This window comes from Cyprinodon variegatus, unplaced genomic scaffold, assembly GCF_000732505.1.
Source record: "Cyprinodon variegatus isolate N-32 unplaced genomic scaffold, C_variegatus-1.0 Scaffold146, whole genome shotgun sequence".
Lineage (NCBI taxonomy): Eukaryota > Metazoa > Chordata > Actinopteri > Cyprinodontiformes > Cyprinodontidae > Cyprinodon > Cyprinodon variegatus.
The window spans coordinates 408,103-430,711 of NW_015150599.1; the positions used below are offsets into that span (position 1 = coordinate 408,103).

General features: G+C 42.4%; 1 protein-coding gene across 2 annotated transcripts in view; it reads left to right on the plus strand.

Moving 5' to 3' along the window:
- Positions 1 to 4,769: 4,769 nt before the first annotated feature.
- The window catches only part of trrap (transformation/transcription domain-associated protein), a 69,398-nt gene continuing 51,558 nt past the window's right edge, over positions 4,770 to 22,609 (plus strand). For both annotated transcript variants that reach the window (XM_015377079.1, XM_015377080.1), the window contains exons 1-30: positions 4,770 to 4,817; positions 7,170 to 7,330; positions 8,022 to 8,071; positions 8,213 to 8,323; positions 8,490 to 8,594; positions 8,763 to 8,846; positions 9,221 to 9,277; positions 9,355 to 9,480; positions 9,791 to 9,868; positions 10,017 to 10,105; positions 10,268 to 10,364; positions 10,710 to 10,848; positions 12,087 to 12,165; positions 12,636 to 12,870; positions 12,946 to 13,282; positions 13,373 to 13,470; positions 13,543 to 13,737; positions 13,820 to 14,011; positions 14,087 to 14,252; positions 14,367 to 14,623; positions 15,005 to 15,205; positions 17,513 to 17,664; positions 18,743 to 18,942; positions 19,080 to 19,297; positions 19,378 to 19,575; positions 19,655 to 19,915; positions 20,019 to 20,180; positions 20,268 to 20,364; positions 20,449 to 20,570; positions 22,058 to 22,228. In XM_015377079.1, coding sequence (XP_015232565.1) covers positions 7,231 to 7,330; positions 8,022 to 8,071; positions 8,213 to 8,323; positions 8,490 to 8,594; positions 8,763 to 8,846; positions 9,221 to 9,277; positions 9,355 to 9,480; positions 9,791 to 9,868; positions 10,017 to 10,105; positions 10,268 to 10,364; positions 10,710 to 10,848; positions 12,087 to 12,165; positions 12,636 to 12,870; positions 12,946 to 13,282; positions 13,373 to 13,470; positions 13,543 to 13,737; positions 13,820 to 14,011; positions 14,087 to 14,252; positions 14,367 to 14,623; positions 15,005 to 15,205; positions 17,513 to 17,664; positions 18,743 to 18,942; positions 19,080 to 19,297; positions 19,378 to 19,575; positions 19,655 to 19,915; positions 20,019 to 20,180; positions 20,268 to 20,364; positions 20,449 to 20,570; positions 22,058 to 22,228 — 4,377 coding nt within the window. In that variant the 5' untranslated portion in view covers positions 4,770 to 4,817; positions 7,170 to 7,230. The remainder of the gene's footprint in view (positions 4,818 to 7,169; positions 7,331 to 8,021; positions 8,072 to 8,212; positions 8,324 to 8,489; positions 8,595 to 8,762; positions 8,847 to 9,220; positions 9,278 to 9,354; positions 9,481 to 9,790; positions 9,869 to 10,016; positions 10,106 to 10,267; positions 10,365 to 10,709; positions 10,849 to 12,086; positions 12,166 to 12,635; positions 12,871 to 12,945; positions 13,283 to 13,372; positions 13,471 to 13,542; positions 13,738 to 13,819; positions 14,012 to 14,086; positions 14,253 to 14,366; positions 14,624 to 15,004; positions 15,206 to 17,512; positions 17,665 to 18,742; positions 18,943 to 19,079; positions 19,298 to 19,377; positions 19,576 to 19,654; positions 19,916 to 20,018; positions 20,181 to 20,267; positions 20,365 to 20,448; positions 20,571 to 22,057; positions 22,229 to 22,609) is intronic.

Below are 22,609 nucleotides of genomic sequence, written 5' to 3' on the forward strand. Positions count from 1 at the left end.
TCACAGATACACCTGAATCAAATGACTTTATTCATCCTAAGTTAAAGTCTAGCTCTACAGAGTCCTGCATATGACCTAATTATTTAATTTAGGTGTCTTAAAGCATCAAAAAGGAGCAGAACATTGGCCCCCAAGGACTGTATTCGAATAATAGCTAATTAATAGGCTTTTACTGAACTGAAATAATCAGAATCATCTGTGCTGAAGCAGAGAAAACACTGAATGCTGCCAGACTGTGGCCCATGATGGCCGACTTTTGGAAGGCTTGGTTCAGACCACAAGGGATATTTGCAGGGAATGGGCTATATAACCAACTCCACTACTTCTTAAACTAATCCAGCTCCTGTTATGGTACAGCTTAACATATTTCTTATACTTTTTTTTTTCCAACAGTACAGAGTGGTGCAAAAAGCACCGCCTACGCGCAACTAACCTCTCCTGGTTACTGCTGGAGAGTGTAATCATCTATTCCCATGCACATACCACACTGCATAAATGCAACAAAGATCTTTATCAAGTTGATGTATGCCAGGCTTATTGTGTACAATAGCAAGCTTGCATTATGGAGTATTACTTTACCCATATGTCATCTAGCCAGTATCCTTTAGTATGATAAATAGTAAATGGTACTTGGCATGTGTATAGCACCTTTTTGTTTTAGGAGACTCAGAAGCGCTTCATACTAAATTCAGACATTTACAAACACATTCACACACTGATGGTGGCAAGTAGCCACAACTGCTCTAGGGCACACTTAGAGTACACCAGGGGGGACATCTTCTCTGACTCTCTTTGACCAAGAGCCATAAGCTGGTGAAGGTCCTTATTTGCTAATGTTTTGACAGTGGGGTCGTACTGTTATGACGACTTGACCTAACATTCCCTCGAGCACCCTGAGATCCTCTTCTTCCACTCACCTTCACCTGTTACTACTTCCCGCATTACCACCATGGGGAGCAGACCTTTCTCCACTTTGCTCTTCCTCTGGATTTTGCAATACTGACAGTTTTTTTTAACTTCAAGTCTAACTTTAAAACACACCTGTTCAAAAATCCCTACACTCTGAATTTTTTTCCTGGTAATTATTTTCTTGTTGTTGTTTTGATCATTAGTTATTCTTGATATTTTGTTGGATTTGTGAGGTGTCATTGGGTAATAAGAAAAGTACTTTCAAAGAAAATGTATTCTTATCATCTAAAAACATTAAAGTAGAACTCAACTGTAAGGGAAAACCAGCCATGTAGAGAAGAGCTGAGATAAAGTCAACCAAGGCAAATATAGTTGGTACCAAGGGTAAAGGACCATTAGTTTCCTGCTGTAAGTTTCGTACAGAGCTTGAAAAATAATTTCCAATGTTAATCTGAAAGGGGTGATTAGCCACTTGTAATAATTTCCCAGCAGGTCTGTAGGATCTCTAAAAACAGGCAGAGGTTGCCATAGTTCCACACTTACATGCAACTACTGTTGCACCTTACTTGTTAGTGTTGGGATCTGGAGATCTGCCACCTGTCTCCAGCAGAGAGCACTATGGGTCTCCTGAACTGGAGCCTCCTGCACACCTGAGGATCATCAGCCCATCAGGAGACCAGCTACATAAGCAGCGGCCAGACCTGTCTTCAGTGCCAGAGTGTTGCCAAGTTATGGTTAGCAGAAATCTGAGCCAAGCCTGCTAGTCTGTTTCTTTGAGACTCAGAGGAGTAACCTGTTGTTAACCTGTTTCTGTCTTCTCTGCTTCCTAGACCTGTCAGCCTGCCCTCACGAGCCAAACCTGAAGACTCTCAAACTGGATCTGATCTATGTTCTCAGGAGAGAACTCTGGCAAACCCACAAGGTTTGAGAAAACACTTGAGTCTGAAGACAAGCTCTGCCGCTGCGAACACTCTGCTGCATCCACAAACTCTGGACCCAACTGGTTCCCTCTCTCATCATGTCTGTCTGAATATCTTCAGGTACAACACTGAATCAAAGTTTTCCCCAGATCCCTGGCTAACCAAACTGTCCCCTCTCTACACAGAACCCTCGTGAAGTCTGTCCCGGGCCTGAACCAGAAATCTATGATTACAGTACATGTTTTAGTGCAACCTTTAATAAACTGTTGAACTTTTACCCCTGACTCCGTGGTGTGTTCTGCATGTGGGTTTACTCTGAAAGCCATCATGACAGTTAATCTGGTTATGTAAAAACATCTTATTCTGAGTGAGAATGATAGTACCCCTCTTATGATTCATTCATAGTGCCCATAGACTGATGTATAGTTCAATTCCAAACAGTTTATTTATACAGTGCCAATTAACAACACATGTCATCTCAACGGACTTTAAAGTTCACCAGATAATTTAGTCAAATTGATTTAAAGTTTTCTATCTAAGGAAAACCAGTTGATTCTATCGACCTATTGACTCAAAGGCAATCCCTCACACTAAGCATGTTTGTAGCGACAGTGGGGAGGAAAAACTCCCTTTTAATAGTAAGAAACCTCCAGCAGAACCAGGCCCAGTGTGAGCAGCAATCTGCCGAGGCCGACTGGGGTTAAAGGAGACAGAAGCAGAGATACTAAAGGCAACTGTAAAAGGCAGCCCCGTCCAGGAAACACACAGCCAGGCTGAAGAGCTCTGAGCCAGCTCTCATGTAAGAGTATGAAGAGAGGACATCCAGCCAGTCACTGTCAGAGAAACAGGACCACACTAAAAAAAAAAGGCAGATATCTCAAACGTCTATAAACAAAGGTGTTGATGGCAGCAGCACAGCTAATGTGTCTCTCCAGGATGGTGTCACAGCCAAACAGGAACAGATGAGGAGAAGCTACTATGAGAAAAAGCAGAGAGAGCAAAACGTTAGAGATTGAACAAACAGATTCTGCAGAGTGGGAGAAAAGACATAGAATGAAGCAGAATGATGAAAAAGGGGTCCCTATGTCCTCCATCAGTCTAAGACTATAGCAGCATAACTATAGAGATAGCTCAGGATAACCACAGCCCCACTAACTATAAGCTTTATCAAAAGGGAAAGTTTTAAGCCTACCCTTAAATGTAGAGAGTGTGTCTGCCTCACGGAGTAAAACTTGTAGTTGGCTCTACAGGAGAGGAGCCTGATAACTAAAAGATCTGCCTCCCATTATACTTTTAGAAATTCTAGGAACCACTAGTAAACCTGCAGAGTGAGAGAGAAGTGCTCTGTTGGGGATATAAGGAACAATCATATTGCTGATATGAGATGGAGCTTGGCCATTTAAGGCTTTATATTTGAGAAGAAGGATTTCATTTTTTGTTTTAAATGTACAGTAACAGGCCTAAATCAGTGGCAGCTGGACTTTCACTCAGTTTTTCTGAGGATGTTTTAATACCTATCTAGGACTCTTTGTCATTTCTGTCGACTCACGTTACAGTGACCCACCCATCTTTCTCCTGGGACGTTGGAGTCTGTTGTTTGTGTGTATTATGTGTTTGGCCATTTGAACCATGATGATTGTGCTTATGTATCCCTTTGGAAAGAGTTCCATTCCAGAGCTGTCGATGCTTGGAAGCTAAAGCAATTATGGCTGCTTTGTTCAGGGATGCTTTTTCTGCTCCAATAAAGATGGCGTTTTTCCGTAACCCGCTTTCAAACCTGTTAACCACTGTCCAGAATGTTAACATTTTAGTTTTGATGAAAGTGTATAGTTCAGTCTCTCCAGAGTGTCTGGCTCTCCTGTGCTGCACCATACATTTGTGTAGATGTTTTGCATTTTCTCTAGTGTACACAATGCCACTCAGCTTTGGCTTTGATGTTTTTGGATGGAATGCGTTTTTGTCTGAGTTTGCTGTTGGGTGTGATATTCCTTATTTTCCTGAGATTCTTAGAAGCTCCTGGCACATATGGAATTACAAGGATTTTGTGTTTCTGTTTTGTCCACTGTGTTAGATGCAGCGTTGTTCTTTCTGCTAGCTGTTTTGGTCGACACCTATACAGGAGTTTTGGATGCCCACTTTGGCAAGCCACATGTCTCAAGTGATTTACATGTACATGTTTGCGTTCTTTTAGTTTTTCCTCTGCCAGTAAGGAGTATTATCAGCCTGGTAATTCAGAGTTCTGTTAATAGAACATTTTTAGAGGCTTAATGTGCATCTGTCAGAAATGAATACCTTCAATTACCAAAGTTCAATAGAAGATATTCTTAGAGTCAAGAAAGAAAGAAAGTCTTCGTCCACACAACACTGCCATCTACTGGATAAAATAACCCACATAAATTAAACTATATGATATAATATTATACACCACACCGTAATTATATGTGTTGGCATATTACTGGATTAAGGACAGTTATTTTTTTTCTTTCTTTTTAAATGTGTTCAGTGCACAATAAGTATAAAATGGAAATACTGTTTAAAGCTGCAAATGTATGAACCAAAATTAATGTCTGCAAACCAACCACTAAATTCTGTAAATAAAACACACATTTACATTCATAACTAATCTAAATTTTGTGTGTATGTGTTGCTCCAGAGAGACGTTATAGATGCTAAATTACCTAACTGGAAAAGACCATCAAAAACGATGGTCTAACACCGTACGTTTTTATATTTGTATCCCTCCGTTGGTACTAGATTAAAAGCTTTTGACCCCAAAACGATTGCGAAAGACGTCTAAATGTTGATAAACCATATTTCCGCACACACCATTGACAAAAGTGAATAAATGGTATGTTTTTGGTTCTTTAATATTAAGGATATAGGGAATAACCGGCGGAGGGATATCTTAGATTCTCGGTAGTTGCAAACAGGAGCGCGAACGCGGCGGCAGATGCAGTGGGACGGACTACTTCCTGTTGGTGGTGGAGGGTAAGCTGCTCCGCTTTGTCATTTAAACTTTGATCGTATATTAGCTTGATTATTTAGATTCTTTTAATGCAAGTTGTTACTGAATTGTATTTTATTAATAATCGACAGTTTTTCTTTGTGATACTGGCACCTATTTACTTTAAAGTACACGTTAACGTCAGGCAGGCACGAGCGCTTTCTTTCTTTAGGAAAGCTAGCTTCCTTGCTAATTATTGGCCTCTTTTCTTGCTAAAAGGTAAGAGGTAAATTTGCATGTCTGAAATAACTTATAAACATACTGAAATAAATAGAGAAGTGGTGTTTTATTGGTAAAAGACACTGTTGTTTTTAAACCCTTTAATTTTTACAAGAGTACTCGGCACTGGTGCCTTGCGACGCTAAAGTGTACGTCATCACTAAGCGCCTATTAAATGGCATGTTGTCTCTTTATGATTTTTTTGTTGTTGTTGTTTTTGCTGCTAGGTATTGTCATGATGTTCATTAGTTTACGTCTCTTCATTTGTTGTTTAAACATTTTTTTTTTGCCTTTTTCATTATTACAGTTCTATGAACTATCTTATATTTTAATCTTCTTTATTCATTTGTTTATCTGTACTATTCTTCAGGCTAACTATCTGTATTCCTTTGTCTTTGGCTGATTTTTATATTCAGTTTTAAGGTGTTGCTTGGTTTTCCGAAGGACTCTGAATGTGAGATTAGTACAGATGATTCTTCTTAAAATGCTTCTTTGACAATCAGTTTTAAACTGGACCCTTAGACTTCTTGTGTTTTATCGATTTCTTATAAAGGCACACTTTTTTTGACATTTCTTTTGCCGAACCTATTCTCATTGGTTAAGATAACAAAAATGTTGTTGGTTAAATATTCTGTGTAGAGCCAGTTCTTATCAGATATAAATGACTGATTTAGTCATGAGGTTTTATACCTTAATGTAACCCCCAATATGTAGAGCTTAGTTTAAAACAAATTAAATTCTCTTCTAGGGAAAAGAAATAGGACTAATACGGTTTGGTTACGAAGTGTGCAACACATTTAAAGCATAACTCACTGCAGAGTGCAGTTGATTTGGGGGTGAGTCGATTTACATGCAAAGTCATAGTTAGACGTGCATCAGGGAGTGACCTGTCAGGCATGGGGTTGAAGTGTTTTTTGCATTCTCACGGCTTGCTGTGAATTTACACGCTTAGACGAGCCTCAAGCCTGTCCAAAGCTTCAGGCAATGGACGTAGAAAGTAGTGACTTTAATCAAACTTTACACAGCTTTTCACTGAGATAAATACACCAAAAAAAATCTTATGTTAAAACTGTTTAGTTATTACCTACATTAACCTAAAATGTCAAAACTTGTCAGCAAAAAATGTCAAGTCTTATATTGTCCTACTATATATTTGGGCAATTCAGCATTATTGATGTTGCATTCAGAGAAGAAATTGGAAAATGAGCTCAGCACTGACTTGGCCCCAATTTTAATAAGATTAGCTTCAAACAAACATGGTTTAACTTTTTAGATTTTGAGAGAAGTGTCATGGTGTACAGTCTTGTTGATGTTATGGAAGCATTTCAGACTCACCAATAACATAATGAAAACTCTGTGAAGACTGGCATGTTTAATATTGTTTTGTAGGGGTGAGTTTGAGGTACCAAAAAAAGCACATTCAGGAAAACTTATTTTTCCCTGTTAAAGAAAGAAGCAAAAAATGTGCCGTTATGAATGTATCATGTTTGAAATAGATGAAAAACATTGTGCTCAAAAAGGGCTTGATCCAATTATTTGACTTCAGTTGTCCATTTAAAATATCAAACCAGTCTCGAGCTATGTTGTAGTCATAGGAAAGGCTACTTCCAGTTTTGCTGTCACACAGGAAGTAAACTGGGAGTAACGTTTTAGAATTTTTTTTTATTAATCTAGTGCCACCATTTTATTCAGACAAATAAAGGTGGTTGTTGTTACAAATATGACTGATCTGGCGGCCTCAGGGAGCTCATGCTGGTCTGCCACTCAGAACAATGACAGAATATCTATAATTAGGTTCATAATCCTCATGAACTGACTACACAGAAGACATTTTGATGTGTAGTTTCTGCTTTAAACATTTTCCCTGTTTAATTACAGCAAATAAAGAGAGTTCTAGCTTTATTTCATTTGTTTGGTTCTTTCTGAAAAATATTGTTCTATTTCCTCTTCAGTTTTTCAATAATTCACTGGAGGCTTTGTGCTGTTTTGACTGGTATGAACAGATTTAACCGTTGATTCACCATCAGACCAGCAGCCTGTAAATGATAGATAGTTTAAGACTTTAACACAATCCTGCTTTTCTAAGACGAAGCTTTGGTTTGTTTTTGTTTCTTTAGTACATGAGGTGACTCTCCCAGATCCGTGCAGGCTGCTGCTCAGTCTGCCCCTGCTGTCACCATGGCGTTTGTACCCACGCCCAGTCCCACTGTGGTGGACCAGACCACACTCATGAAGAAGTACCTGCAGTTTGTGGCAGCTCTCACCGATGCTAACACACGTAAGTTTCCAGCACAGAATATTTAATGAATGAAAATCTCTAATTTCCTTAAAGTTTCCAAATAACACCTGGTTTTACTTTAATTAAATGCTCCAAATTGATGCAGTAAGTTTAAGAGACTCAATGGCTGCATGGTTTTTACATATTTCACCTTTTTGAAATATTAAGGAGCTGTAATTCTTCAGACATCTGTTTTGTTCACTGTTGTATTTTCGATGTCATTAAGCAGTTATAAATGCTTTAAAACACCCTGAAGCTTTGACAGGTGAGCTGAATGAAAGGATGCAGCATAGCATCTGGAGACAAGTAGTAAATAAATCAAAAGTAAAGGCTAAATACCTGCTTAAAAATGGTTGTTTTAATAGTTAGAGTGTTAAAGCTGGAGAACATGTTTCGTCAGTTTTCCAGAGTTTCATCGGTTTACTTGTTTTAATCCGTGTGTTTAGCGAGGGCGATGTGATGAGGGCGATGTGCTTGAGTCCAGCCGAAGGTACGAGTGTATGAGAATGTGTTTGTGTGGTGTGAGTGTGTCTGAGTGGGTTTCTTCATGTACCTTCTAAACAAGCTGGATGCTGAGAGTAAAACTGATAAGATCTGAACGCCCCGGATAAACACACGGAGACAGGCAGGAGGCAGGAAGTGCGGCCTCAGCCGGTTTGACTAACGCTCCCTTCTCTCCTTTAACTTCCAGCTGATGAAACCAAGCTGAAGATGATGCAGGAGGTCAGCGAGAACTTCGAGGTACGGACCTTCAGCGTTGATTTATTTGCCTTGTTTCTGTGGGCGGGTGAAGTGTTGCCAAGGGCTTTCAGCTAATACGTGTATGGCGGGGAAGGAAGCTCTGATAGAAAACAACTTTAACTTTGAACCGGTCTATTTCAGAATGTAACCTCTTCACCTCAGTACTCCACTTTCTTGGAACACATCATTCCTCGCTTCCTGACGTTTCTTCAGGACGGAGAAGTTCAATTTCTGCAGGAGAAACCCACACAGGTGTGGCTGACGTCTGCTTCTGTCTCCCTTTTGGATTAATGATCCCGTCTTTCTTGTTTGAACCCAGCTGCATAAAGTCAAAATACTGTTGATATAGAACCATTTATTTACCTAAAATAATAAGTCACAGTGATAGTAACTTGAATTTGGACTTTTTTTTGCTCAGCAACTAAGAAAACTGGTTCTGGAAATCATCCATCGCATTCCAACGAACGAGCACCTGCGCTCCCACACCAAGAACATTTTATCCGTCATGTTTCGCTTTCTGGAGGTAAAAACCCTTTTGGTCCTAACAATCCATCAGCTTCTCCACAGCAAACATGAGCCCTGAATGTTATGAATATATATCCTATTTCAACTGCTATAATTTAGGATTGATAACATGGCAATATAACCTCCTTGTCCTGTTTATTATCTTTCTTTTTTCTTTCTTTTTTAGATTGAAAGTGAGGAAAATGTTCTGATTTGCCTCCGGATCATCATTGAACTGCATAAGCAGTTCCGACCTCCGATCTCGCAGGAGGTGGGTGTCTCTGCTTTCTTTAAGGTGGTCTTAACTCCTTTTTTTAGGCTTTCTGATCAGATATAAGCTGTTGAAACAGCATAGGGGAGTTGAGGTCAGCCCACCCCTTGATTCACCTCTTGATTTGTGATTGGAGGAAACTACAGAGCCGTAATGATCCCAAATGCTCCCACAGAGTCGGCTGTGATGTGGAGTCATGGTGTTCTAGCAAGCTGATGTGTAACGATTAATAAACTAAGTGAAAGTCTGGTTGGGTGGCTTTGATGTGAGCTCTATAGAACTGATGTGCTTAGAAATAGTACAAAATTCATGGAGGATGGGGTCTCTGTACATCAAAGAGGCACCTTTTACATTTTCATCTAATTTTTTCTCAGATCCATCACTTTCTGGACTTTGTGAAGCAGATTTACAAAGACCTTCCAAAAGTGGTGGTAAGTAAAAACTCAGCCTTTTTTAAATTGAAAGGATCACTTTGGAAACTGTAGCTCCTTGTTGTGTCTGCCTTTAGGCGCGGTACTTTGAGAACCCTCAGGTCATCGCTGAGAACACGGTACCCTCACCAGAAATGGTGGGGATGATCACATCCGTCCTGGTCAAGACTGCACCTGAGAGGGAAGACAGCGAGACGCGAACGGTAAGCTGCTGATCACTGTTTGAACTCCAGTTGGTTTATTCTGCAGTACCAAGAGCAGCCACTAAGTGGCAGCATCGCAACATTACAGGACAGGATGGAGATGAGATGCAGTTCTGTTCACAAGAACCAGACCAAAAGGCATCTAAAGCCCGGTTAAAAAGGAGCAAAGACTCACAGAGAGATACTTTTATCTCCACCTGTTTGACTTTAGATGTTCAGTTGGACTGTTTGCTTCCGTTCTTACTGGTTTCAGGTGTTAGTTCAGCAGTTCTGTCTCCTGAGGTTCTGTATCTTCTGTTTTTGCCCTCAGCACACCATCATTCCTAGGGGGTCCCTGTCTCTGAAGGTTCTGGCAGAACTGCCCATAATAGTGGTGCTGATGTATCAGGTGAGTGGCAGTGTTCCTGACCTCTTTTGGACCCGTCTCCTCACTCAGAACCATTGGTTCTTACTGGTGATGAGGAAATATATGGCTTAGAAGTATCGGACATTGATTGAGCAGTGGGGGTGAACTGATGTCTGCTTTGTCTTCTCAGCTGTATAAACTGAACATCCACAACGTGGTGTCAGAGTTTGTTCCCCTCATCATGAACACCATCATGCTCCAGGTGTCTCCTCAGGCCAGGTAGGTTCCCAGGGAAACGGACCGGGCCCTTCAAGGTGAAAGATGTTAAATGGGGTTTTTTTTAAACTCTCTACCTCTGAGAGTTTATCTGTACATTTGATTGACTGGTTTGCAGCCGTTGGGCATGATTGGCATCATTTAAAAGGTTTGTTTTCTTTGTAGGCATCACAAATTATTCAACAAGGAGCTGTATGCTGACTTTATCGCTGCCCAGATCAAGACCCTGTCCTTCCTGGCTTACATCATCCGCATCTACCAGGTAAATGCGGTCTCAGCAGATCATGTTTGGAATAAAACCAAAGATGGCTTCCCGCCTGATTGAAGCTTCTGGAAATGACATGTAGGCCTAGTTGTTGCAGATCAAGGGTTATATTACCAGTTCTAGAACCCACTCCTATTTGATACGACAGAGACTTAATTTTTATTTATGGGCATCAGAGTAAAGACGGCTTAAAGAATAACTTCTGCCAAATTTTGGTTGTAAAAGAAAAATAAATTCTTGTTCTGCTTTACAGTGATGTTACTCTGTGGTGCTCTGTTCCTGTGACGTAGCTAACTCTTGTAGCCATGACGATAACCTCCAGTGTCTCTGCCTTCCCTGTAGGACCTGGTGGGGAAATACTCCCAACAGCTGGTGAAGGGGATGCTGCAGCTCCTCTCCAACTGCCCCTCTGAAACCGCACACCTCCGCAAGGAGCTGCTGATCGCGGCCAAACACATCCTGACCACCGACCTGCGCAGCCGTATGTGTTCGCAGTCCTCCACAGATGTTCATCTCAAATAGTAGTTCTGGGCTTGGTTTGTTCTCTTCAGTCAGAATATTAATATCTGGGTCATTTGTGTTGAGGCTCTCAACCCTGATTGGAGACCATGGCTGAATCAAGATGAGTCAACAGTTTCTTTTGACACTTTAAATCATTTCTGGAGCCCTGCCGTTAAAAGCCTTTAAATTAGCAGTTGATGGCCAATTTTAAAGGAACAATAATTCATGATTTTGGGTGGAAGAAAGGCAGCTGTTTATGTCTATGTAAACAGCATTGATAAAATGAGAAAGGGCACGTCAAGGTTCTCAAAGGCTACGTTCACACTGCAGGCCTTAATGCTCAATTCTGACTTTTTTTTTTTTTTGTGAAATCTGATTTTTTTTTTTTTCGTGGTCGTTCACGTTTCCAAATATATTAGTCTTGTGTGTGATCTCCTGTGTGAACTGCATTCATAAAGCTTAGTGTCCCGCATGCTCAGTAGAGGACGCAAGGGCGTGCTCTGTGTTTACGGCAGTAAACATGGATGGTAGTGCTGAGACGCATCTAGCGTTCTTTCCCAACCTTAAAACTCAATCTTTTCAAGATGGTTAAAAAAAAAAAGAGTATTATTCACTCTGCATAATCTTAGTTATTGTTTTTCTCCCGCTTCTGCGTAGCAAGATGCAGAAAAGTGACCTTTGTTGAGTATTCATGATGTTCAGGTCGAATGAATGAGACCTGGCCGTTCAGACTCAGGTCGCATTTGAAAAGATCAGATTTGTGTCGGATTCAGGACCACATCGCCAAGTGACGTTGGCCGCATTGGAAAAAATCGGATATGTGTTTAGACTGTAATGAAAAGATCAGATACAGGTTGCATATGGGCAAAAAAATCAGGTTTGTGTCACTTTAGGCTGCAGTGTGAACGTAGCCTTACTAGCATGAGTTACATCTTCACTGATGTTATATTTATCCTGTGGAAATATGTGCATTTTTTTAAAATTTTTGCTTTGTTGCTCCTTTCAATATTTGACAGAAACATCAAGGCTTTGTTGTTCGTATATGTTGTTAGTATTTTTATTTATCAAATGTTGCTTACAGAATCGGCTGCTTCTAAAGTTTAGATGATCAAACTTTAAACAGGGAATATACATTTCACCCGCGTTCATCCATTTTTCTCATCAGCGATCAGTCTGAATCTCTGATCTGAATGTTTTCCATCTTTTTTTGGGCTCCAGAGTTTATTCCCTGTATGGACAAACTTTTTGATGAATCCATCCTGATCGGCTCTGGTTACACGGCGCGGGAGACTCTTAGGTAAGTTCCTCCTCGATCTCTTTCTCCCTGGAGCTTCTCCACCTGCTGCATGGGGGCGTTAGCTGTCCAATCGTATTAACTGGGAGCCTCTGGCTGTTGGGGAAACTGAGGGAAGCTGACTGGACCGCTTTAGGACAGATTGCTCTGTCAAGTCATCATGTGGCCCCCCTTCCTCCGATCTCCTACTTCAGTTCAGAGCCTCCTTGACCTCCTGTCAGTTTTCAGAAGAGCTCAGCTCATCAGCAAATAGGCTGTCGTTCTACATTAGTACATCAGAGGGATGGGATGTGGCAGGACCATCAGAGCTGTTCATTAACCCAGAACCCCCCCTACATGGTGCTGCATGTTGACCCTTCTTTATTGTTTCAGCTCTGTTAAAGAAAAGCTGAAGAGTGAAGCTTATTGATTTTCACTGTATTTGGTTAGATTTAGCAGCATGGCTGAGCTTCATCTAAGCCCTTTGTTTCCAGGCCTTTGGCTTACAGCACCCTGGCAGATCTGGTGCATCACGTCCGGCAGAACCTCCCCCTCACTGATTTATCCCTGGCCGTCCAGCTCTTCGCTAAGAACATCGATGACGAGTCGCTCCCCAGCAACATTCAGACCATGTCCTGCAAGCTGCTGCTTAACCTGGTGGACTGCATCCGCTCCAAATCGGAGCAGGAGAACGGAAACGGGCGGGACATTCTCATGAGGATGCTGGAGGTATGAGGCTGAACGTTCTCGCTTAGACGTACTCGCGTGAAATAGCCTTCATGATTTCTCTTTCATGTCAAACAGGTATTTGTGCTGAAGTTTCACACCATTGCACGCTACCAGCTGGTTTCCATCTTTAAAAAGTGCAAACCTCAGTCAGAGATGGGTGTGGTCGACCCCGGCGTGTTACCAGGCGTACCGGCCACGCCCACTCCTTCCACAACTCCTGCCCTTCCGCCCCCCGCCCCTCCAACACCAGTGGCCCCCACGGCTCCTCCCCCTGCGACGCCCTTCGACCGACCCGGAGAGAAGGAAGACAAGCAGACCTTTCAGGTGTCGGACTGCCGTAGTCTGGTTAAGACCTTGGTTTGTGGTGTGAAGACGATAACTTGGGGAATTACGTCTTGCAAAGCTCCCGGAGGTAAGCGAGGTTAAAAGCATCATCTGATCTGTGATTATTAGTGATTTGGTCGGTTGTTCATCATCTATGACCTTCACCTTCCTTCCTCAGAAGCTCAGTTCATCCCTAACAAGCAGCTCCAGCCGAAGGAGACCCAGATCTACATTAAACTGGTTAAATACGCCATGCAGGCCTTGGACATCTACCAGGTAGAGCCCATCAGCCAGCTCTTCTGGTTTGAGGTTGGTTTCCGATCTGAGTCTGGCTGTTTTTCTGCTCAGGTCCAAGTGGCCAACAACCAGCAGACGTACATCCGAGTGGCCAACTGCCAGACCGTCCGCATGAAGGAGGAGAAGGAGGTTCTGGAGCACTTCGCCGGGGTCTTCACCATGATGAACCCTCTGACATTCAAGGAGATCTTCCAGACCACCGTGCCGTACATGGTGGAGAGGATTTCCAAGAACTATGCTTTACAGGTGCGAAAGAGTGGAGTCTGCTTTCTGCTGGCCGGTTGCTCCTCTGATCCTCTTTGTTCACTTTTCGTTTCCTGTTTTCTAGATTGTGGCGAACTCTTTTCTAGCCAACGTGTCGACCTCGGCCCTGTTCGCCACCATTTTAGTGGAGTATCTTCTTGAAAGGCTGCCAGAAATGGGCTCCAACGTTGAGCTCTCCAACCTTTACCTGAAGCTCTTCAAACTGGTGTTTGGTTCAGTCTCTTTGTTTGCTGCTGAGAACGAACAGATGCTGAAGGTAATCCTTACTTTGGTTTAATGCTGGCGCAGTAGCCTTTTCTCCTCTCTAAGTGTTTTTGTTTTTGTTTTACAGCCACACCTCCATAAGATAGTGAACAGCTCCATGGAGCTGGCTCAGTCCGCCAAGGAGCCATACAACTACTTCCTGCTGCTCCGTGCTCTTTTCCGCTCCATTGGTGGAGGGAGCCATGACCTTCTCTACCAGGAGTTTCTGCCTCTTCTTCCTAATCTTCTGCAAGGTACAGCACTACTGGAACTCAAAAGTTTTTATTTGTATTGTTTACTTATCCTTTTGGCCATTGATGTGCATCTCGATTAAAAGATGTGAAAAATGTTTCCCACTCTACCATCAGGTCTCAACATGCTTCAGAGCGGCCTCCACAAGCAGCACATGAAGGACCTATTTGTAGAGCTGTGTTTGACGGTTCCGGTCCGCCTCAGCTCCTTGCTGCCCTACTTACCCATGCTAATGGACCCGTTGGTGTCGGCGCTCAACGGCTCCCAGACTCTGGTCAGCCAGGGGCTCCGAACTCTGGAGCTGTGCGTGGACAACCTGCAACCTGACTTCCTCTATGATCACATCCAGCCTGTCAGGGCGGAGCTCATGCAGGTGGGAGCCTCTTCTTGATGCTCTGATCCTCTGACTCCTTGCTACGCTGTCAGGACATCCTCCTTTTTCTAAAGTCATTTAAATCATGTAGAACAGCTTGCTTAAAGGTGCTAGGTTAGCATTAGCTTGTTTACTCCCCATTAGTGAGTAAACAAGTCAATGCTTATTGACAATAAGGTTTGAGGACCAATCAAAAAGCTTGAAGTCCTTCAGTCTTTTTAGTACCATACAGTTTGGCTGTTCCTTCCATTTAGATCCACAAACCAGTCTGTAAAATAACTTTGTTACCTTCACTCTCAGTATTCAGGCTCCGGTTGGTTCTGTGTCTCAATAGAAAGCTTTTTTTTCTTTAAAGCTTGATATGCATGTGTCGTCCTCCAGGCCCTGTGGCGAACTCTCCGTAACCCTGCAGAAAGCATTTCCCACGTAGCGTACCGGGTCTTGGGCAAGTTTGGAGGCAGCAACAGGAAGATGCTGAAGGAGTCTCAGAGGCTGCATTATGTGGTAACAGAGGTCCAGGGTCCCAGCATTAAGGTGGAATTCACTGACTGCAAAGCGTCCATACAGCTCCCCATGGAGAAGGTAGGATGATGGTGAAAGGATGAAGATCCGTTGCTGGTATCAATGCCTTTTCTCCTGTCTTGCTTTTGTATTTAGGCTGATGGGAGAAAGAATTGGCTCTAAAGGAGCTTTAAATTCCTCATTATTGTTCTCCACTCAAAGTGATGTATCTTTGTCACAGGTGTGTGTGTGGTAGGGACAGTGAGATAGATGTGTGAGTCCTTCAGGTAATTAAATTCATGTCTTGTTTCTCCTCATCCTCAGTAATCATCCATCTAGTGCAGGGCCACCATGACAGCATTATTTACTCTTTCTAATGGCTGTGCCCTGTTTCAGCCATTAGACAACCCCCCTTAAACAAGATCATGTGATGAACAGTGTAAGCAAGAACGGTAGTTCAGAATGCGTCATTGTAAAAGAAGAATGCCTTGATTTATTTTCATACTAGAACAGTATATAATATTCTTACAGTAGAGTGAACCAAATTAGCAGCCATTTTCTCAAGACCCTGGTTGCTATGATACTAAAATGTCAAAACCGATCAATATCCAAGGTAAATATTCATTAATCTATACTCTTAGTTACCACTTTAAGGCAAAAAAAAAAATTTACTTGTAAATAGAGCTGGGTATTTTCGCCAGTCCTGAATCGATTCGATTTTGATTCATATAGTTCTAAATCGATTAATTTCGATTTAATCCGTTTTTACGATCATGAAAGTGGTTCAACTGTGTTTCAAAATACTCATGTATTTTGTTTTTTCCTGTCACATTAAACACAAAGGGCAAACTTGTGAATCAGAAAGTTTAAAAAGGAGATGTGAACAAAACTGTCGTAAAAGTGCAAACTTGTTTGTGAAAAGTGAAAAAGTGAAGCCACACTTGAGCAGGCAGACGTGACACAGCAGACATTCATGAGCTGCATTATCTTCAATCATCTTGAATGCATCTTTCCTGCTCATTTGAATGTGAACTTCATGCGCGTCACTATAAAATGAATCGATCTCATTCCCTAGACATCGATTTTGCAAAAATGTAAAGGAATCAATTCAAAATCGATTAAATCGATTTTTTTTTTTACCCAGACCTAGTTGTAAAACCTCTCCTCCTATTTTTTATTTTACCATTGAACAGGAGTTTTCAATAGAATCAAAGATGCTAGTTTATGTTAATGCATTTAGCAGATGCTTTTATCCAAAACGACTTACAAAGTAGGCATTAATGTGAGGGGTATTGCCTAAGGACCCCAAATGGCAGCTCATTTCACCCAGCGGGAATTCGAACCCAGAGCGTCCTGTATGCAAGTCGGGTCACTTACCACTTGAGCTAGCCAGTTGTTACATCAGTACGAAAAAGAAACAACAAGCGGAAAAATAAGCAAACCACACACGCTTTCAGCATTGATGCCATGTGGATACCGTGTTTGTGTATCAATTATTTTAAGAATATTAATAATTTGACAACCCTCTTGAGACTCTACAGTCTCTCCAGAACCAGTCACATCTTTGTTACTTTATCATTGATATGAGACCTGGACAGATCCCAGAAAAGCCTCTCTAGAATACTCATTCTGTATGTTATGATTATCAGATCAAAAACTTGTAGTAGTTAAGGTTGTGTCTATGGCAGCAGGCCAGACCTGTCAGACTTTCAGAAACCCGTGTTGGAGGTTCACCTTCCAGCAGGACAGCCACCATGAATGTCCAGCTTCAGATGCGATGGATGGATTAGATCAGAATCAAAAGTTCAGACCTGACTCCTGAGTAGAAACAAATGTTCTAGAGTTTCTTTACAAAGAAAAATAATCAGTAATTCCAGAATCTGAAACCCCTAAAAGTTTGTGGCGGTAATCTGATGGTTGGGAACAATTTAGCACAGCACTAGGGTGTTCTATTTTTTTCTTCTAGTGATTTTATATTCAATCAAAAAAAGAGAATCTGATGAAGAAATCCAATTGAGGTCTTAAACATAGCTTACCTTTTAATACATTCTGATTGTGCCAAGATGCTCCTCCTCCTGATGCTCTGAAGAGTTTCTGCTTCCATCATGCTGTGACCGAATCTCCTCCGCTGATTCTTGGACTCGTCTTTGTTCTGAGTGGCAATAATTGGTCCATTTTCTGCCTTGAAGGGCGCTCATAATGTGGAGATGATAATGACCAGATGGTGCTTGGCTTTCCTTCAGCCAATTAATCAGACACATTGAATATAAGCTGAATTATTAAGATATAGAATATGTTATAATTTGATCAAACTTGGCCGTTTCATCCCATTAATGGGTCGTTTAAAGGATTTAGTCTTATTTTTACTTCTTTTCTTTTTTTCGTTAGGCTATAGAAACGGCTCTAGACTGTCTGAAGAGTGCCAACACTGAGCCTTACTACAGAAGACAGGCCTGGGAGGTCATCAAGTGTTTCCTGGTGGCCATGACAAGCCTGGACGACAATAAACACGCTCTCTACCAGCTGCTGTCCCATCCCAAGTAAGTAGACATTCTGCATTTTCATTGTCAGTTATGTATTTCTGTTTGCTGTGGCTCCTCTTTCCCGTTATTGTTTAGAAGTCTTGAATCGACTTCTGTTATCTTACAGGTTTATATATGTTTGGAAAATATCAAGTTGAGCTTTTGTATTATAGAATCATCCAGAATATAATTTATAGCTTTGTAGAAATTGTTAAAAGATGCATTCAATTGATAATAATCTCAGGAAACAAAACAAAGTCTGGATGTTTCTAAAAGCATTAAGGAAATGAATTTTAATTCATGTCAGAGTTAAATCCGATTAAATTATTCATGTATGCAAATGATTATAAAAAAAACAAAACACTTATTTTGTTTTCTAGACTCAATGAATCAAACCGATCTACTGAAAGTGGGAAAAAATAGCAAAATAGGATAGAAGCAGTTGTTTTTTTAGGACAATGGTACCAGCATAAATCAACCAAGCATCCATCAGACCTGCTGGAACAGCAGGTCTGATGGATGGCACCTGATTGGCTCTGTCCTGTAAATAATTATAGATACAGCTGATCATTCTGAATATTGGACCCTCCAGAACATTTCTCTTTACTGCTGTAAAGTAAATAGCAGGCTTTAGCTGAGGCTATTATCTGAAACCATCCAATGCATTTATGTAGTTTTCTGCCTGTTGGGGGCGCTGTGGGGCCATGCCTTGGAGCTTATAATGCTTTAAACATGCTGGTACTGAACCCGAAACACAAGGACTACTGAATGAACACAATAGAGTGAAAGATTTAGAGATGAATTAATCAATTCATTAATGGAGGAGCTCTGATTGCTGAGTTACTCTCAGGTGTTCAGCCTCTTACCTGATCAAGTAGCCCCTTGGATTCTTGTTAACTGTTGACAGGACTATCCAAGGCGTCTCCCAATTTACACCAGGTTCATACTTCCTCCCAAAAACGCAATGCAGCGTTTTCTGTGCTGCTGGTTCCTCTTAAAGTTTTGCAAGGAAAATAAAAGAAGAGCAATGCAGAGCGACTTTGATGGGTGGATATTGATGATCCTCTGACTCCTGGTGTCGCCCTTTTCCCTTCAGTTTCACAGAGAAGTGGATTCCCAATGTCATCATTTCCCACCGCTACAAGGCACAGGACACTCCGGCCCGTAGAACCTTTGAGCAGGCGTTGACCGGAGCCTTCATGTCCGCTGTGATAAAGGACCTGAGGCCCAGTGCGCTGCCCTTCGTAGCCAGCCTGATTCGCCATTACACCATGGTTGCTGTGGCTCAGCAGTGCGGTGAGGGCTTATTTAATTATGCACTCATTTAGCCGCTTTAGCAACAAAGATAGTGGGTCTGTTGGTAATATGTTTGATTTGATTCTTCATGTAAAGCAAAGCGATCTGAACGATCAACTTCTTTGATTTCCTTGTAGGGCCTTTCCTGCTGCCATGTTACCAGCTGGGCAGCCAGCCCAGCACCGCCATGTTCCACAGCGAGGAGAACGGTTCTAAGGGCATGGATCCACTGGTTCTCATCGATGCTATAGCCATCTGCATGGCCTACGAGGAGAAGGAGCTGTGTAAGATCGGAGAGGTTGCTCTGGCCGTCATCTTTGACGTGGCCAGCATCATCCTTGGCTCCAAGGAGAGGGTAGGGTAGCCCGTCCTGGCACTGATGGCGCTTCCTCTCTTCTGTTAAACACCGAGGCTGACTGATCTGTGTGTCTCCAGGCTTGCCAGCTGCCCTTGTTCTCCTACATTGTGGAGCGTCTGTGTGCCTGCTGCTACGAGCAGGCGTGGTACGCCAAGCTCGGCGGAGTGGTGTCCATTAAGTTTCTGATGGAGAGACTGCCTCTGATCTGGGTCCTGCAGAACCAGCTCACTTTTCTCAAAGCCCTTCTGTTTGTCATGATGGACCTGACTGGAGAGGTGGGATTCACTTCAGTGGATGTGAAACTGATTTTTTTTTTCTGAATCCTGAGGTCGTCGTCCAATCATTTCTCCACAGGTGTCGAACGGAGCTGTCGCCATGGCGAAGACCACCTTGGAGCAGCTGCTGGTGCGCTGTGCCACACCCCTGAAGGATGAGGAGAAGACTGAGGAGCTGCTGGCTGCCCAGGATAAATCCTTCCACATGGTGACCCACGACCTGGTCCGGGAGGTCACCTCCCCCAACTCCACCGTCAGGAAGCAGGCCATGCACTCCCTGCAGGTGTTGGCCCAGGTCACTGGCAAGAGCGTCACCGTCATCATGGAGCCCCACAAAGAGGTATCACTGTCAGGGTTTCTGAGAGGGAAGGCTGCCTTTGTCTAAATGAGAAAAACTCGATATTATCTCCTTAGTTTCCTACTAACACTAACATTCTCCTCAGGTTTTACAAGACATGGTTCCTCCGAAGAAGCACCTGCTCCGCCACCAGCCGGCTAACGCCCAGATTGGCCTGATGGAGGGAAACACCTTCTGCACCACCCTGCAGCCGCGCCTCTTTACAATGGACCTGAATGTCATGGAGCATAAGGTTTTCTACACGGAGGTATGCAGCCTTCCCAGTGGAGCCGCTCTCCTGCTCTACAAAACCATAAACTTATCTTGTTTCTGTGTCGTTTTAAACCACATCTAGCTCCTGAACCTGTGCGAGGCAGAGGATGCCGCTCTGATGAAGCTGCCCTGTTACAAGAGCCTGCCCTCTCTGGTTCCGCTCCGCATCGCTGCCCTCAGTAAGTCGGCCCGGCGGACCATAACCCAGCGGTGCTGAAAAAGCCTTGTGATGGTTACATGCTGATATTTCTCCTGTTCATCAGATGCTCTGGCAGCCTGTAACTACTTACCTCAGTCCAGGGAGAAGATCATCGCTGCTCTGTTTAAAGCTTTGAACTCTACCAACAATGAGCTGCAGGAGGCTGGTGAAGCATGCATGAGGAAGGTCAGCACCCTGCTTTGGGACCGCACTTATTTACACTAATATATATTTTATTTTTCCTCCTATAAGGAGATTTCATATCCAGGTTTATTTTTTAACAGCCTTAGAGACCATTTTTCTCTCATCTGATTGTGCCTATGATCTGTTAGATGGACAGAACTGGACAGAGTTGTTGTGAATAACATTAAGTCAGCTTCCTTTAAAATGATTCGTATGAGATTTTCTAATACTAATTAATTCTTCTCTATGGTGGACCCCCATATGGTCTGCTGAGGCCCCAAGCAGCCCTGATCTGTAGTTTTTGAAGTCTGTAGTTTTTGTTTTACTTTTGTTTATTCTAAGAAGGGAAAAAAGGATAAAAACCTGCTTTTATTTATCACCCATCTCTTTTTTTTTTACCGCTTTTCTCCCTGACCTTGCTTTCCAAAGGCCTTTTTGTTATTGATTAGATTTAGATTTAATTTCAGTTGCTTTTTATTCCTTATTTCCGTCTCCAATGTCTTTTGAGCCAAACAGGGCTGTATATCAGCAGACGTAACCTTTGTAATTATGGATTAGTCTGTGCCCTTAAGGTATGAAGCAATCTAGTGAGGAAACCTGATGGTGCCGTTTTAAATTAAATCTCATTTTCTGCCTCCTGTAAATTGGAATCGCTCCTGTTAGTCCTTCCCTGCTTCCATTTTTTTCCTACCACTTATCTTCATATGAACCTGGTCTACTTCATCACACTGTCCCTGAACCACTTCTCCTTATATCCATCAGAGTATCCATGTAATCTCCTCCTCCATCCATCTACTCACTGCTCTTTGTTCTTATTTCTCTTTTCTGCGGCTCTGTCACTCCTCCTCACTGTGCTGTAATTTTTTTCTTTCCATTTTCTGCTCTCTCCATCCCTTCATCTCTGCCCTGCTAGCACTAATGAGCGTTGCCATGGCTAGATCGATACAGGATGGAGTGTTTGTTCTCAGCGCTGAAAGGAAAATGAATGTGGCTGCCATGCATCATCCCCTCCCCGTCTGAGTGAGGGCGTGCGTCATCGCTGCTTGGTTGGCATCTGTGTTTGTTCATCTTCTCCTCGTTTGGGTAGCCTTGGTCCTTAGAGGTGACACCTGGTGTCCTGAGAGGTTCTGATAGTGGATAAACTGATCGGTTTAAGGGGCTGAAAATAGATCATCATAATGAAATAAGTACGGAGGCATCCAGGTGCCAACACTTCAAAGATACAAACTCTAAATGCAGCATGAAGGAAAACTTACCTTTTTCGTTATTCTGGGTCTGGTCCCATCAACTCCCCTTTTTGGTCTATTTGACCCACATTATGTAGAGCAACTGTGCAGATTCATTCAATCACTTGAGGTTTGCATCATTCATACATTTGTGCCTGTAGGTCAACGTAGAAACAGCCTGAAAAGAATGATTTCTCTTCCAGATTCCTGACATGTGAAAGACTCGTCCTTCATGTGTATTTTACGTCTTTCTGTACTCTGCAGTTCCTGGAAGGTGCGACTATCGAGGTCGACCAGATCCACACTCACATGCGCCCTCTGCTGATGATGCTGGGCGACTACCGCAGCCTGACACTCAACGTGGTCAATCGCCTGACCTCCGTCACGCGCCTCTTCCCTAACTCCTTCAACGACAAGTTCTGCGACCAGATGATGGTGAGAACCTTGTCCATGTTTCAAACTAAAACTTTAGGGTTTAGTTAGGATTTTAATCTGATAGACAAATCCAAATCATGCTTGGTTAAAATGTGAGAACCCATTAAAACATGGTGCAGCTAAATGCTTAGTGTGAGGGATTGCCTTCGAGTGAATGAGTCGATGCAATCAACTGCTTTTCCTTAGATAGAAAACTTTGAATTAATTTGACTGTATGATCTGGTATAATGGCCACATAAATAAACTGAATTGAATTTAATTAAACAGGCAGGCGGGGAGAGCCTTAGTCACTTACTCTGCAGGAGCTGCATAAATCCACAGCATAGCTGAAAGAAGCTGAAAACTGCAGACATCAAAGCACATTAATGTGTAAGAATAGCC